The sequence below is a fragment of the Choloepus didactylus genome, chromosome 1 (genome assembly GCF_015220235.1).
Source record: "Choloepus didactylus isolate mChoDid1 chromosome 1, mChoDid1.pri, whole genome shotgun sequence".
In the NCBI taxonomy this organism is placed as follows: domain Eukaryota; kingdom Metazoa; phylum Chordata; class Mammalia; order Pilosa; family Megalonychidae; genus Choloepus; species Choloepus didactylus.
Genome location: NC_051307.1, coordinates 23,481,827 through 23,499,684, shown reverse-complemented (window position 1 = coordinate 23,499,684; position 17,858 = coordinate 23,481,827). Strand labels below are relative to the sequence as shown.

The following is a 17,858-nucleotide window of genomic DNA, read 5'->3' as shown; positions in this document are numbered from 1 at the left end:
ATTCATACAGTTATCCCATTGTTAGAGCCACAGGGAATAGTACCATTTCCAGACCTGCTGGCCTAACAGCTATGAAGCAGTGAAGTGAGGAGTTGCTTACGCTTCTGCCTCAGTTTACTTTCTATGTATGGGACATGAAGTTTATGCCAAGGAAATTCAGAACACAGCAAACATCTAAAGATTACCAAAAGCATGTGTTTACAGACTATGAAGACACTCATCATCATTGTCTTCAAGACTGAATTAATCCAACCTTGATAGCTGTGGGGTAACTGATGCAATGCTGCTGGATGTAGTCTTCTTAGATCAGCAACTGTGCAACATGGCAACCATATGGTAAGGACCGAAGTATTTAGGGTACAGTACGATGTTGGCCAAATATCAGCTATGAGAGGTATAATTACAGTGTATTTCAGAACATATTAAGAACATTTAATAACATCGTTTTTATCAGTTCGGGTAGCTAATGAGTACATTGGTTGTCAGATTTCAAAAACATACTAAATTTACACATAATAATTCTGTTAGTCACCTCGAGGTTGTGGAGGATGATAAAATGTTAATGGTAATAATGATATCCATCTGTCAGTTTTCTATATTCAAAGAAGACTTGTAAATGCCAAATATTATTTTAAAAATATATTTAATGCAAAATACTCAAAAATGTGGCTCCCAGTATTAAAATATGCCTTGAATCCTCTGGGAAACTCAGTGGAATGCTACAACATTAAGACAGAAGACTCCAAATCACCTATTCCCATTCTGTAACAAATTAACAAATGTGTTACTTGTCCCTGTGGAGAATTTCTTATTAAGTTAGGGTAGCAAGCCATTTATCATCTATAAGAAAGTTCATTCCATTTGTATTTATCGTATATGCTAGAGAAGTATTTCCTGTATTAAATAGTTATTTCCCTCTGTATATTCCACCATCATTTTATCTCAGAAGAGGCCTCTTGATGCTACTGACTATGCTGTACACACACACACTAAACATCAGGAATATCTTTGCAGCCATGTAAAGGCCATAGATTAACAGCCCCCAAAATTAGAGACCATAAATCAGTCAGTATGAGGGTAACCAATACACAAAGATCCATATGAGAATCTTCCAATCTAACTTTGTCATGGAATTTTCCTGTTTAGTCATTAGCCCAGGTAGCTCTACTGTGATGAAAAAAGAAAGATTCAATAAGGGCAGCCACAGATAAATACTTACAGCTACGTTTTGGAATGCAGACAGCATATCAGCAATGAGATAAAGCTTTCTGCAACAGAAGCTCACTTAACTAACGTTTGTGAAACGTGCCCAAGTGCTGGCTTTTAAATGGGGGTAACAGAAAGCACAGTGAATTTTATGAAATGTTATACAATGAAGTGAATGTTCATTTGTTCCCTTTTGATGGCAACTTATCCTACTGCCTCTGCTCAAGGTTACTTTTATTCTCCAAAGATAATAACCTTGAGGATGATTGCTTTTCTCCTTTTATTCTCTTTAGATACTCTGCTATTCTCTCTTATAAAAGACATCCAGACAGCTGGTCACAGTGCCAGGCTGATGACAGTACATTGTGTAGACATTTGGGAATAAGAAGTATAGAAAACCAGCTCTGTGTATGTGTGTGTGTGTACCCATTGCACACGTGCACACACACACATGTTGCTGAAACTATGACAGTAAGCCTCAGGACTGGCCTCCTACTGCCCATGCCACATTCCACTAATTTGTTTCTTATCCAGATTAGACCATATCAACTCCTATCTTTAATAAACACCATATCTATGACCTTCCACTATGGCCCCTCTGTCTTACATCCAGGATAATCATCAACATTGAGTCTATTTTAGGAGGCAGCAAACTACAACCCAAGGGCCAAATCTGGCCTGCTGCATTTCTGTCTGGCCCATGAACTTTTTTACATATTTAAATATTTGAAAAATTAGAAGACTATTGTGTGGTGTGAAAATTTTATGAAATTCACATTTTTGTATCCATTAATGCTCATTTTTTTTTTAAGCCATGCTCATTTGTTTATGCATTTTCTATGCCTGCTTTTGAGCTACAACGTATATTCATTTCTTAGGGCTGCCATAACAAGGGACCATCAACCAGGTAGCTTAAAACAACAGAAATTAATTTCATCACAGTTCTAGGGGCTAGAATTTGAAATCAAGGTGTCAGCAGGGCCATGCTCCCTCTGAAGGTTCTAGGGGAGAATCTTCCTTGCCTCTTCTAATTTCTGGCATCCTTGGTTTGTGGCAGCATAATTTCAATCTTTGCCTCCATCTTCACGTGACCGTCTTCCCTTCCTCTGTGCCATACGGCCTTCTTCTAAGGACGTCATTCATTGGACTTAGTGCCCTTCCTAATCTAATTCGACCTCATCTTAACTTAACCATTTACAAAGACCCTATTTCCAAACAAGATCACGTTCAACCCAGCATGGGCAAAGTTGAGTAGTTACAACAGTGGCCACATGAGCTGCAAAATCTATAATGTAAATATCTGCTCCTTTACAAAACAAATTTGCCAATATCCAGTGTACATGCCCTGAGGTCAGGCAGTGCACAGCCTGTGTGGCTGTATACTAGAGCCCTGATTTCTAATACCCATCATATCTGCTTTTTCCCCAGACAAGCATTTAAAATAATCCATAATCTATACTAAGACTACATTCCTTCCAACCCCCCCCCACTACATAATCTTCCCTCACATCCTCTTAAGCATCTCTACATCTTGTTCATATTACTTCCCTGTTTTAATAGTGTTTTCTTTATCTGTCTTTTGATATCTTACCTAACACTGAGAGCCTGGCTCAAATATCACTTTCTATGTATCAGTTAGGAAATGTGTCAACCTAATGTGATTCCTTGCTTCTATGAATTCACATGGTGCTTTATACTTCTCTGACACACTTACAACATCCTGCGTTGCACAGTACTTAGTCAGGCATTTGTCTTGTCACTTCTACTATACTACACGATCCTTAAGTATAATGACCTGTCTGAGTCATCTTTGTAGCCTTCAGAATGCTAAGGACGTGGGCATGTGTGATGTAGATGCCTGTAAACAGAGAGGGACCAGGGCCAGGAACCAGGCAGTCCTCACCATACACACAATCATACAATCACACAATCACATACCTCCTGAGTCCAGGGGAAATTCCAGTGGTGTGGCAAAGGACCCAAGTTAGTGCTCTAATAAAACTGCTGTGGGGAGGGGTGGCTCGGTTCCAGAAAAATAAATAAGCTCTAAAAGGCACAAGACCAGGACCCAATCCAGAAGCAGGTGATGTACTGAAAACCAGTCTGGCTGTAGAAATCAGTGAGATTCATTATACATAGCAAGAGCCCCAGTCTGGGGCCTAGGGGCAGAAATCCAATGGAAAGGAAGATAAAGTGGGTACTGTCAACTTTGGCAAGGAGAAGATACAGTCTTTGAAAGACTGTGCTTCTAAGGAGGTGATGGGCCAAAGTCAAAAATCAGAGGTAACTACTGAGAGGGTGACCTCAGCTGAGTCCCAGAGATTGGGTGGGAGGTCCTTAAATTACTTTTGACAATGTCTGTATTTTATCCAAGGATCTAGAGAATGGAGAAGCCTACAGGGAAGTTATGTAGCCTTAGCTGAGGGGGAAATCTATTGATGCAGAAGAAAGGACACAGCAGAGTCTGAAACATACCACCTTGAGCATTGGCCACATCTTGGATCCTGTGAAAAGCTTTTACTTACTATATCTCATTTAATGTGCACAACAGCTTGGAAAGGAAGCAGTGAAGCAGTGTTATCTTGTTTTCCAGATGAGGAAACAGGAGCTTAGAGAGATGAAGTAATGGGTGGAGCTGATATTCGAAGGCAGGCATAAGTGCACCCAAACTAACTCCCCCTGGGCCCCAACACTGTATCATACTTCTTCAATAGATGTTTATTAATTGAATAAATGAAGACAGAAAATGAAAAGTGCATGGTCTTCTTTGATTCAGTGTGATATGCCTGGTAGCACTAATCTCTTTTTCCATGTTTTCTCTAGTCTTTACTTGTAAGTTACTGTGTCTTTTCTATCACTGACCCACTGAACTGAAAATTCATGCATTCTCTGTGTCCTGTGTGTCAATAAGCAATGGAAGCAATCTAAGAACACACTGACTGCTCTAGGCAATTGCTTTGGATTTCTGGCCTTCAAAGCCTTTCACAAACCAGTTCAAACTTAATTTCCAGGCTTATTTTATTTTGTTCTTTACTCTTGAGCTACCCTATCTTCTCAACAACCCCTTGCACATCTTATCTCCTCCATGTATTTGCTCATGCTCAATCTACAATGTCCAATCTTCCCTTGCCCCATCCTCATCGAAATACTAAAACCCTTCCTGGTCCATGTTAAATGCTGCCTCTTCTGTAAAATCCAAATGATGTCTTTATTCATAAGTAATCTTTGTTTTCCTCAACTCTCAAGGCATTTTTTTTTCTTTATCATTTATATGACATCTGTTCTTGAAATGAAATAATACTTGCATGCTGTGCTGGTTTAGAGCTGTTATTACCCCAGGAAAGGCCACGTTTTTTTTGAACCCATTCTTGTGGGAGCAGACCTATTGTGGGTGGGATCTTTTGATTAGATTGTTTCCATAGAGATGTGACCCCACCCATTCAAGCTGGGTCTTAATTAGTTTACTGGAGTCCTTAAGAGAGCCAATACACACCCAGAAGCTGGCAGAAGCTGAGAGAGACATTTTGGAAAGAAGCTAAGATATGTAATCCAGAGCTTGCCCCAGGGAGAAGCTAAGAGAGGACCCCAAGAGATGCTTAGAGAGAAAACACCTGGAGACATTTTGGAAGCAGCCATTGAAATCAGATGTTTGTTGATGCTAAGCTAAGAGATGAAGCCCAGAATTTGCCCCAGAGAAGCTAAGTGAGAACCCACTGACCCTTAAAGATAAGGCCACTGGAATCAGAAGCTGAAAGCAATGCAACCTGGGAGCAAAAGACCAGCAGACGCCAGCCACGTGTCTTCCCAGCTGACAAAGGTGTTCCGGATGCCATTCGCGTTTCCTCAGTGAAGGTATCCTCCTTTAGATGCCTTAGTTTGGACACTTTTATGGTATTAGAACTGTAATTTTGTAGCCTAATAAACCCCCATTGTAAGCCAATCCATTTCTGGTATTTTGTATGATGGCAGCTTTAGCAAACTGGAATGGGTTTTTCCATGGAGATGTGACCCAGCCCCTTCAAAGTGGGTCTTAATCTGCTTGCTGGAGTCCTTTATGAGAGGGTAACAGACAGATGAAACTCTGAGAGCTCAGAGAAGCTAAGAGATGAAATCCAGAATTTGCCCTAGAGATGCAAAGAAAGGACCTACAGGAGATGAGAGAGGAAGCCACTGAAACTAGAAGCTAAACCCGGCAAAGAAGGCCCAGAGGACTCCAGCCATGTGCCTGCTCATGTGACAGAGGAGCACCAGATGTCAGCAGCATTTCCTCAGAGAAGGTATCCTCTTGTTGATGCCTTAATTTGGACATTTACACAGCCTTAGAATTGCAACTTGTAACTTAATAAATCCCATTGTTAAAAACCAATCCATTTTTGGTATAATGCATTCCGGAAGCTTTAGCAAACTGAAACATATACAAACTAAAATCTCCCAGGACTTCAATTTTTACACATCTTTTTGTCACCCACAGTGCCTCTTAGTGTCCTACACTCAAAAAAAGATGCTTATAAAACATTCTATAAATAGTAAAGAATAAATGTATAAAAGAAATTTCTATTTCTTAAGCTCTTTTATGAACAATTTCTAGCTGAGATGTTTGTTCTCTCCCTTACTCATTTTTTTCTGACTTGGTTCTTTCCAGTTATATAAGTCTTTCTGGTCACTGGAGTGTTCAGAAGAAGTTGTATGAAATGGAAGAAACTGGATATTTAAGGCAGACTATGGCTCTTTGTTTCACGACACTTACAAAGTCACTGTGAGACTCTAGGTCTAAAATTACTTTCCACTCTTAGTATATACAGGCTTGTATATACTTTTTCAAAGTATTTGATGAAATATACTGATTTGCATCCTAAGATCATGTATTCTTCCAAGAAACTCTATTTAACTTCATAATTTCGTTTACTACATAATTTACACTGCATGACAGCATGATAGTTCACAAGGTACCTTTGAAATCTAATTTGTACTGGAGGGCAAAATTTATATTTATGACATTTTTAAAGCATATTAAAAGGGACCTTTCTTCTCATTTGATAAATATTAATGCATTTATTAATGGAAGTACAAAGGTTCTGAATTAGAAAAAATAACACTGAGTTTTCAGAGACTATAAGAGAATTCACCATTATTAAAGCCAAAGATCTTGTGCCAGTTTGAACGTATTATGTCCCCCAAATGCTATTATCTTTGATGTAATCTTGTATGGGCAGACGTTATCAGGGCTGGTCAGACTGTAATTCTTTGAGTGCTTCTATGGAATGCACCCCACCTAGTTGTGGGTGATGACTCTGATTGGATAATTTCCATGGAGGTGTTGCTCCACCCATCCAGGGTGGGTTTAAGTTGATCAGTGGAGCCATATAAATGAGCTGACAAAACAGAAGGAACTCAGTGCAGCTGTGAGTGACATTTTGAAGAGGAGCAAGCTTGCTAGAGACGTACGTCCTGGGAGAAAGCCATTTTGAAACCAGAACTTTGGAGCAGATGCCAGCCACGTGCCTTCCCAGCTAACAGAGGTTTTCCAGATGCCACTGGCCATCCTCCAGTGAAGGTACCTGATTACTGATGTATTACCTTGGACACTTTATGGCCTTAAGACTGTAACTGTCTAGCCAAATAAACCCCTTTTTTTATAAAAGCCAATCCATCTCTGGTGTTTTGCATTCCACAGCATTAGCAAACTAGAACAGATCTGAAATACATTTTTCTGAAAATGAATATTGATGGCAGATAATCATACTGAAGGATGGTAATTCCCTAGTTTTGAAAGTTTATAGAGGTCTCATAAAACATTATCAATTTTAAATTATCTGCGTAAACAGATGATAGTAGCTATCTGCAGTAAGTCATACTTAAAGCCACTTACATTGGCTGTTAGAGTGTGTTACTTACTTTAAGGCACATTTGCTTCAAAATTCCTTACTTATATTAAAATTATTCTACAAACCAGCAAGTAATGAAGGATCCTAGGGAATAATAAAAGAAATACTTAGCCAGGATTTAAGAATTCACTAAGATAATCCACCCAATGATAATTTTGATTTAGATCAAAGTTAAAAAATAATGTACCTATCAATAAAGTGAATTACTGTGGAAGAATTATAATAGCCTTCAAATAAGATTATCTGAGCCTGCTCCTTCTAGAATCCATTCTTTACTTTTCATGCCACTTTAAGCAGTTTTAATATAGTATTACTTTCTAATTTTTCAAGTGCCACTGTCAGATAAACCTAATTATTTCCCAGAAGTATCTTGCAACTAAAAGAAAAATGCAGCAGAACACTTATTCATCCATCTAGATATATTTGATTTATATAAAAATATTTTCTATTTAGCCTTTTTTTCTAAATGAAGAAAACCCAAATGAATAGGGAATCAGACATAATTTTTTTGTAGGTGGGATGGAGGATGGTGGGGAGAGTAGAAAAATCGTAGAATTTGAGATAGCCCAGATAATTCTTCATTAAATCTATAGACGACCCCAGGATATTTCCCTTCCTTGCACACACATGCATTTCCAGGATCCCCAGTGCTTCACCATGACCTAGAGACATTCAGAGTGCTGCTCTCACATGATCCTGAGGCCTTGGCTTACATCAAGAAACCATTGTGCCCCAGCATTTACAACTGCCTGCACACAGTACCTCATGTTGAAGATGTTGGGTCATTAATAAGGAAGGATTGATTTAAATGCTCAGGGAGTAGGGAGCTATTCCTGAGCATTTGGGAGGGCAATGATGGGAGAGTGTCTGGGTAATGAAAGCAGAAATCAGCTCCTATGTATCTGCAGCCATCTGTGATTCCAAATTTAGACTCCTGACATGGTTGTCCAGGACCCCGGCTTCTTGACCCATCTGCTTTAATCTCCTCATTTGTGAAATGCAGAAACTATTTTACTTAGTTTCTTGCAGCTCCATGCTTCTATAATGCCCCTAGATGACTACCTTCCTAAAATTCAGCCTTCTGACACAATAGCACAGGAGTCAATTACTTTTGATCTTAGTCTCTCACCTGTTGACCACTTTAAGAAAGGGACAGGGCCCAGGATCAGGGTGTTACCCGACTCCAAAAATTAAGACGGTAATCTCCATTTTTGGAGTATCACTGAAATCCTTGCAACAAATGTCTTTTCTTGCAAAGTTTAATAGCTCGGACTAAACCACCTGCATTCCCTCACTTAGGCCTATCTGTGACTGATGTCAATTCAGTCCTAGGGTCAGTGGTAAAATCTGTTCATATACAGAAGGCAGGCCCATGACTTCTTGCTCATTATTGTATCCCCTGAATGAATCAATAAATGAATCTTGGGCTGGACAGCCAATCCATCCATTCATTTGATTCAACAAATATTTATGGAGAGCCTACTGTATGCCAGAACTATTTTAGAGGTTTGGTATATGTCAGTACATGAGATTCCTGTCCTTGAGAAAATCACATTCTGGAAGGAGTAGAGAGACAGACAATAAACAATAAACATAATAAATAAGTGAAGTCTAATATTGCCAGAGAGTACTAAATTCTACAAAGAATAAAAAGTAGGTAAACAGGATAAGGAGGGTCAAGATAAAGGAGGTGGGTGAGTTGAGATTCACAGCCTTGAAGGTGACAAAGGAGTTGCCAAGCAAACACTTGGGGAAGAGCATGAGACAGAGAGCACAGCTAGAGCAGGGTCCCCAGGGGTGTCTGACATCTTCAAGGACAATCTAGGAGGTCAATGTGGCTGAAGTGGGGTGTGTAAGGGGAACAATGGTGGGAGATGAGGTCAGAGGTTAAGGGCCAGTTCATGGAGGAACTTGGAGGCCGTGTAAAGACATTGGCTCTTACTCTGCGTGAAAATGAGGAACCAGCCATTGAAGGGTTTTGAGCAAAGGAGTGGCATGATCCAATCTCCGGTGCTTGAAAGGAATCACTCTGCTGCTATGCTGAAAATAGACTGTTGGAAGTGAAGGTAAAATAAGATCAGTTAGGAGGCAATTGCGACAATCCAGGTGAGAAATATTTTTATGAGATCAAATCAGCAAACTTGCTTCCCCCATGGACTAGCCTATGATGCTAACTAGCTAAGACTGAAATAGCTTTATCTGTATATTAAAGAAAGTGAGGTAAACCAATATAGCACTGCTGGTAAGTTTTTACTCAGGGATATGTTCAGGTACTTTTTTAGTACTTAAATTTTGTAGGCAAGTAACACACTGACGACACTGAATTCAATTAAAAAATGCCAATAAAAACCATCAGAACTAATTTATCTGAAAGGAAAATTCAACTTAACATCCATTAATAATAGCCAATAATGACTTCCTTCAATTGGTTCTGATTCTGACCAAGGAATGGCATTTCCATCTTTCTTTTAAAGAATTCCTGATAGACCACTACCTCTATTGAACTCTTGAGTGTTATCTGATTCCAAAAGAATGGTCAACAAAACATTATTTCATTGGGTCCTGGATATGCGCTGCAGATTCTTATCTACCTACCAAGAGTCCATTCATAACACAGCCTCCGGCTCAAAGGCAGAACAATGATATTTCAGAGAAGAAAACCGGAAGAGAGACCAAATGTTTGCTCGTGTTTAGGAGACAAATTCAATCCATTTCTTTATCAGGTGTGGTACCATTTATAATGTTTCTCTCTCTCTCTCTCTCTTTTTTTTTTCTTTTTGAGCTTTACTATCTGCCTGTTAGCTCTTTGCCTTTCAGGAAAGGATCTGTGGTTGTACGAATTGAAACGGTTACACTGTTGTTGCTCTACAAATAAATTCTATCTGAAGTGAAACTTATCAACAGTTTTACACTGATGTTATATCATTCCATGTGGTGGTCTTTCAAAACTATATGCCTTCTTAACAAGGATTTCACCTTTTTGTCTGTTTTTTTTTTTATTAGAGAAGTTGTAGGTTTATAGGAAAATAACACATAAACTTCAGAGTTCCTGTATCTCACCCTATTATTGGCACTCAGCATATCACCTTTATTTTTTAGCATACTTAACCACAGTATTAGACATGTACATTCTCTATAAGCCTACTAACAATGGACAATACTCCCACTACAGATATTCACTGTATATTATTTTTTAAAATACCCACAAAACTACAGAATATACTCTTAACCTAGTCTTGATGTATTCCATGAGTGCATTTTAGTGGGCCAGAAACCCCCTAAATTTATTTGTAAAATTGTGCATTGAAATGACTTTGTGAAATGATTCCATAGCTTTTATCAGGACTCCAAAAGCCTCTGTGACCTCCCTCCCTCTCAAAAATGGAAAAAAAAGAAAAGAAAATAAAAAACACTGGCTTAGAAAAATGAACAAATAGTATTTTTTAAGGATTATATATATATCTATATATATATCTATATATATAGATATAGATATTAGAAGAATATGCCCCCCATTTATGAATAGTTCGCTCATGAAATTTAGCTTTGGTTTTTATCAAATAGACCTTTTGCTTTCACATCTTGAATTTCCAGAGAAAATGTTTTGTTTTACCTGTTACAATTTTTAATAGCAGAGGAGACAATTTATTTAAACCCACCTTTATGAGCAGCCACCACACACTGGGGAAATGGTGATGATACAGAGATAAAAAAGACTAGATTTCTGTTCTTGAAAATCTCAGATTCTGTCAGTTGAAGACATTGATACAGCTAATTATCATACATGATGAAAAAACACTTTTAGGGAAGTGAATCAAGTGAAGTTTTATTACCAGGAAAACCGAATTCTGCCAGGGTTTATTAGGACCTGGAAAAATGAATATGTTTTTCAAGTGCAGAAAGAAAATGAGGGTACAAAGTACAATAGGCACAAAAGAGTGGGTTTCAGCTTGTTGGGAACAGGGTCTTTTAGGGGGGATTGGTCATGGGAAGTCTGGAAAGGTGAAGCCATCCTGCAAAGTGCTTGGGACCACCCTCAATGTATTTGACAGACTTGTGTATGTAAAATGACGAGGAAATATTGGAAGTGTTAAAATAGAGGAGAGGAATAATCTGAATACTTTCAGAAGTTTAACTCTGGCAGACAAGACGAGGACAGACTGAAAATAGGGAGATCAGTTAGGATGCTCCAGAAAAAAATGATTTGTTGATTAATTGAAAAGATATAGTCATTCTTGCCTATATTCTAGAAGTCATCTAGGTTTCTCTCTTTTTCGAATTGCTCTATCCAATCTATCAGCAACTATGATTCATTCTACCTCCAAAACATTTCCTGAATCTCTTCACTTCTCTCCATCCCTGCACCACTATCTGAAGAACTCCATCCTCTATTTCCTGCTCCTCTCAGTAGCTCCAAAGCACTGTCTCTACTTCCTCTCCTATCTTCACAATCTGTTTTCCACATGACAGGGTGAGTGACCTTTGAAAAATAAAACACAAATCCGATCAGTCCATTCCCTGACTTAAAACTCCTCCATGGCTTCCCACTACACTTAGGAATCATATCCAAACTCCTTATAATGATCTTCAAAACTCTCAGTGATTTGATCAATGTCGACTTAGCCTATGCTTCCTATCACATTCCGTACTCCTCCTTCACTCAATCATGATGCCCCAGCCACACCAGTATCTCCCTATTCCTGGAAGAATTCTCACTCCAAATTCCTTCCTGCCCTGAATCTTCTGCCTGAAATGTTCTTCTCCTACACCTCTGCATGTCTGACTTCTAAGGTCCCAGCTCAAATGTCACCCCATCAGAGAAATCTTCCCTGACCACTCAACCTATCACGGCAACCCAATCTCATTACACATCCTGCCTTCAATAATTTTCCTGTGCATTTATTTGCTTACGTGCCTAATGTCTCTCCCCTTCTCCCTCCATTGTCCCCCTCCTGCATGCAGGCTCCATGATAAGCAGGGCACCATGACAAACATGAAAATGTCAATCAGGACTTCATCATTCACTGCTCTGCTCTTGGCACCCAGAGGAGTGTCTAGCATTGTGCTATCAAATACACTAGCCAGTAGCTACATGTGACTGTTTAAATTTTAATTAAAAGTAAGTAAAATTACAAACTCATTGTCTCAGCTGTACTAGCTACATTTCAAGTTTCTGTTTTGGACAGTGAAGATATAGCACATTTCCAACACTGCAGAAAATGTTAGCATTTTGCAGACAATCAATATATATTTATGGAATGAACAAATAGCTGAATGAAAAAATGTAAAGTGCTACCACCTTTGACTTACTGAAGCCGGCTATTCATGTTACAAAAGTTAAGCAAAAACCTGTAATACATTAAAGAAAGAAACGAAAAAGAAAATCTCAGGGATATTCTAGTATAGCAACCTCTAAGATATAAATATCTACTATGTAAAGTTTTTCCCAACCTTGATTGCTATGTCTTCCAGGGACCTCCCCATTGTTGGCTGCACTGAGGGGACAGGTGAAAACAGCATCTCTCTTGCTGTTAGGATAGTCAAGGAGATAGCCAGTTGGCCCTTATGGAGTAGTGTTCACTATAGGGAAGATTAGAGTAAATGGACAAGTGGGCTAACTGCTCCAGCTGGAATCAGGAGTATTTCCTCACAAAAGCAAAATAAGAAGGCAGAGTTTTGGTACATTTGTGGTTTAGTGAGCTTCTGTGAAGGAGCTATCACCAGGGATTGCATCATTTATGTGAAGAAAATATGTCTAAGGTCCAGATAACTGACATTAAACCAAATAAATGCATATCTATATGTATCCCATTTGTAGGTTAAAGGATATCTATACTTGTTATATTTTATAAATTTCATAAACTTAGGGTTGTTTTGTGTTTTTGATATTTTTAGAAATAAAACAATATATGTATATATACATAATCCATTTGTAATTCTTATTCTCTAACCATTTTATTTCTCAAAATACATGTTTGTGCTGACATTGAATACAATTCACAATTATTAAAAGTGTTTCCTCTAAACTGAACCCACCAGGCTATCCAAATTTGCTACTCTTGAATTTCACCCAACAATTTCAAAGACAGCTTCCATTCAACCTTTTTGCCACTCCAGTCATAGCTGATACCATGGAAAGCAGGAAAAATGGTATGTGGCCTGCATATATGAACTCCTAATCCCCTTTCCTCAGCACCAAACTCTAAAAGACATTCTAAAACAAAATACCCTGTGGTGCAGAAATAAAAATCTAACTGAGCTTAAGACATTTAGGGGCCTGGAAACTGAAGGTACTTGGTCATCAATCTGAAAGTCAGCATGACCCAGCCATTCAATCCTGTCTCTTTTCAAAACTTTTTTATCACTTTACAAGCAACATGTCCTTATTACCCAGAATAAACAGCCATGAACAAATACTTTGTGATTTTGCCTCACATATTTTCTTCTTTAAAAAAATATAAACCATAACAGATAATGATAGTGTCTACGATATCCCCCTTCTTAATAGTCTTATTTCCTTCCATTTTTTGCCAAAGGCAACCTCTATTATGAACTTGGACCCTAGTTGTACCAGGCTTTACACTTTTCTTAAGATAATGTGTCCATAAATATCTCAGTTTTTTTAGGATTTGTGTACTGTTCTACAACATGCTATTTATTAGCTCAATATTGTTCTTTTAACCATTGTATTTCATTGCCTGAATATACCATGATTATTTATCTTTTCCCTCCTTGATGAATAATTCAGGATTTATTCAGTTTTGTCATCATGAGTAATAATGCTCCAGCAAACATCTTTGCCCCTTGACCATGTGAAAGAGAGCAGGTTGGGAGCTGGTGATCAGCAGCTAGTGGTGCAGATGTGCAGAACAGATGGGAACCATCAGGCCCACAGGGATGCTGTTGGGGCCTGTAGAGACTCAGTGGGGACCCTGTGTTGTGCAGGTGGAGGCTGGGTGGGAGACCTCTGTCTGGGGACAGGAGAGTGGAGGAAGCCTGCAGAGGAAATCCTGGTGCCTATTATGTGTGCAGGAGGTCTTTGGTGCAGGCAGGAAGGCTTTGGGGCTCTGGTTTCCATGGCTAGAGTCCCAGGAAAGGTTATTTCCAGGCCAAGGCTGCAAAGTCACCAAAGGATCTCACTTTCTGGGCTGATGGCTAAACTGGAGCACTACCAGATGTCCTCACATCCACATGGCTAATGCCACCATACCCTCCTTCCAGTGTCCTCCCCTGAGAAAGCTTAATACCATACTCACTTTACAGGAGAAGCACCTGAAGGAATTCTGTGTATTCTCACAGAACATATGTTGAAAGGTGAATTTGGAAGCTGAGAGGCAACACGTTGATAACTGGCATGGGAATTTTAGAAGATTCCTTCTGTCATCCCCTTCCTGATTTCTCATTTGAATTCCTGAGTACCATCTTCCAATTAGCTAAATTTTTCTTCAATGTTATACAGATTTTATTCTATGTGATACTTTTTAATCTCAATATCACATTTTTTTTTTTACTTTCAGGATTTCTAACGTTCTCTTCTTTTTTTTTAGCCTGCTATTCCTTATTCATTTCTGCCTTCTCTTCTTTGCTGCTGTTATAAATTTCTTAATGGACTTCTTCAGCTCTTTGAGCATATTTATTTTGAACTAATTTTTAACGGCTATATCATATCACTTCCTTTCAGCTATTTCAGCCTCTCTGATAGGTGGGTGTTCTAGTTTGCTAATGCTGTCGAAATGCAAAACACCAGAGATGGATTGGCTTTTATAAAAGGGCTTTATTTGGTTACACAGTTAGTCTTAAGGCCATAAAGTGTCCAAGGTAACACATCAACAATCGGATACCTTCACTGGAGGATGGCCGATGGTGTCCGGAAAACCTCTGTTAGCTGGGAAGGCATGTGGCTGGCGTCTGCTCCAAAGTTCCAGTTTCAAAATGGCTTTCTCCCAGGACGTTCCTCTCTAGGCTGCAGTTCCTCAAAAATGTCACTCTTAGTTGCACTTGGGGTATTTGTCCTCTCTTAGCTTCTCTGGAGCAAGAGTCTGCTTTCAACAGCCGTCTTCAAACTGTCTCTCAATCTGCAGCTCCTGTGCTTTCTTCCAAGTGTCCCTCTTGGCTGTAGCTCCTCTTCAAAACATCCCTCACAGCTGCACTGAGATCCTTCTGTTTGTCAGCTCATTTATATGGCTCCACTGATCAAGGCCCACCCTGAATGGGTGGGGCCATGCCTCCATGGAAATATCTCATCAGAGTTATCCCCTATAGTTGGGTGGGGCGCATTCCCACAGAAACACTCAAAGAATTACAATCTAATCAACACTGGTAACATTTGCCCACACAAGATAACATCAAAGATAATAGCATTTGGGGGACACAATACATTCAAACTGGCACGGTGGGCCTGGTTCTGTTCCTCACCGTGCAGTTCCCCCATCATGGATGTAAGACTTTTGGAAGTTAACTTCCAGCTGTCCCTGGCTGCTTTCTTCTCCAGAGGTCTCAGCCCTAACACCTGTGTGTTTCTATTCTTTTGGTTGTTGTTCCTGATGGAGATATTTATCTTATTTTTTGAGCTCTATTACAACTTTTTAATAAAAAAAATGTTAATGTTACGCGTTGATGGGGTATTTAAAGAGTGAATTTATAGCACTCCGTTAGGTAGAAGATTCTCTATCATCTGAGGGATCTGCTTGTTAATGAAGTCTATTTTACACTGCCTGATCCCCATCAACCTCTATAATCACTGCCTGCATATAAACCACCTATTCTACTCTCTCCCATTGACTGAAGAGCAGTTTTTAATTTTTCCCATTTGCTGAAAGTTAATCATAGGCAGTCCCTAATTTACTAATAAAGTGTTTTAAAAAAGTTACATTTTAAACCTCTTGTAAGCTGAAAGACACTTCCATGTTAATATTATGATAGGCATTTTGAATTACAGTTTGCCTGAATTATATGATAATTCCAACTGTACTTAAAAGAATTTATAGCAGTGTTTCAAAAGAAAAAAATTCCAAATTCCAACTAAAGAATACCAGGAACACATCTGTTGTGGATTGACTCATGTCCCCCATAAGACATGCTCAAGTTCTAACCCCTGCTCCTGTGGGTGGGAACACATTTGAATAGAGGAAATTTGGAGAACCTAAGAGGTCAAATTGAATGAAGAAGGATCTTAATCCAATATGACTGGAGTCCTTATAAACAGAGGAAACATGGACAAGGAAGGAAAAGGAACAGGAGGAGATAGAAGGAGACAGACACCCATTGTATGGAGGCAGAGACTGAGTTGTGGATTGCTGATTGCAGGCAAGCTACCACCAGAACTCTACAGTCTTTGGAGGAAGCAAGGTCAAACTGAGGCAGCATTAGAATTAGGGTGGTGGCTGGCTGATGAGCAAAGGGCAAATTCCAAGAAGTGGCCAGGCCACAAGGAGAAAGATATCTCTGAGGAGAACAGCAGTATATAGCACCTGGGGCCAAGTGACCCCACCAGAGTGAGTCATCCACCCTACAAAAAAAGGAAAAGGGGAGGGTAGTCAAATAGTTAATAAAAATTACAAAAGGAGCAAAAATCTATAAAAGCAGATTGCCCCACAGTGTTGGGGCCTCTCGCCTCTTACCTCTTTCTTTAGGAAAATGCTTGCATGTTTCTTTTCCGCATGTATATTTAATTAATTTTCTGCCTACTTACTCTGGACTATGCCCTTGAACTCATTCTCATGGCATGGCCAAGCACCTAGAAGCCCAAATCAGACAACAGGCTGATCCCTTGATTTTGGACTTCTAGACTCCTAAACTATGAGATGATAGATTCCTGTTTAAGTCAATCAGTTTACGGTATTTGTTATAGCAGCCGGACAAACCAAGACATCTTTCTACCTTGGCTTCTTGGTGTAAACTTCAGAAGACCTGGGTTCTAATCCTAATCAATCATTATTAGCTTTATAAGGCCCTTCAACTCTTTAACTCTTATTATTTTTTTTTCTTTTACCTTTAAAATGGTATAATAATTCCAGTCTTTACTTCAGGGTTTTATGTATCAAGAAAGAATAAGGGAGTGAAAGCATTTTAAAATTCAGGAACTCCATTTAGGAAAATATCATACATACTCCAAACACCATGGCCTTGTTAATTCTCAATATCTGCCTCAGAGAAGGCATTCCTCTGCTCGCAGAAAAGAAACCAAGCATTTAGGTCAATCACTCACAATGAATTAGAGAATAACCTAAGTCTACTCCAAAGGTGAAGAGGCTCTGAACTCTTTTGTTTTCCAAATGCGTGAGTTTGTTCATGATGTGAGTTATCAGAAATCAGAGAATGGTTGTCCTTACATAACTGTTCTGCACAGGAAACATATAAAAGGACATTTGGAGCAAATTACAGCCAGAGGAAAGCCAGAAGCACTTCCAGTTTCCCTTATATCTTTCTCCACAGGCCAAAATATTACCAGAAAAAATAGTTCTTATCAACACGCTGGGGCTTGGTACACTTTATATTAAATAATGCAATTTATGTAGCCAAGCCAAATTACTTTTATATTTACTCTGTGGATGTTGTATAAATCTCAAAGGTTTAAGAAAGCCAACTGAGAAAGAATGCCTAAAAGGTAGCTCTTAATATTCTCCCTGAATTTTGAAATCTTTAATTATATGGACAATTGATGATTGTCAAATAGACCTGTTTTCATCATCAAGTAAAAAATGGCCTAAGTTGGGATGAATATACTACATTTTATTGCTATTTTTGTACATTTAAAAAAATTTTTGC

At 38.9% G+C, this 17,858-nt stretch overlaps 1 protein-coding gene across 2 annotated transcripts in view; it reads right to left on the bottom strand.

The window, feature by feature from the left end:
* CYYR1 (cysteine and tyrosine rich 1) overlaps positions 1-17,858 on the bottom strand; it is a 95,066-nt gene that overhangs the window by 45,148 nt on the left and 32,060 nt on the right. Inside the window, exon 3 of one of the 2 annotated variants that reach the window (XM_037833044.1) lies at positions 16,166-16,599. The exons of the other annotated variant lie outside the window; for it this stretch is intronic. Coding sequence (XP_037688972.1) covers positions 16,287-16,599 — 313 coding nt within the window. The 3' untranslated portion in view covers positions 16,166-16,286. Of the gene's footprint in view, positions 1-16,165; positions 16,600-17,858 lie in introns of those variants that run through there. 2 annotated transcript variants of the gene reach the window in all.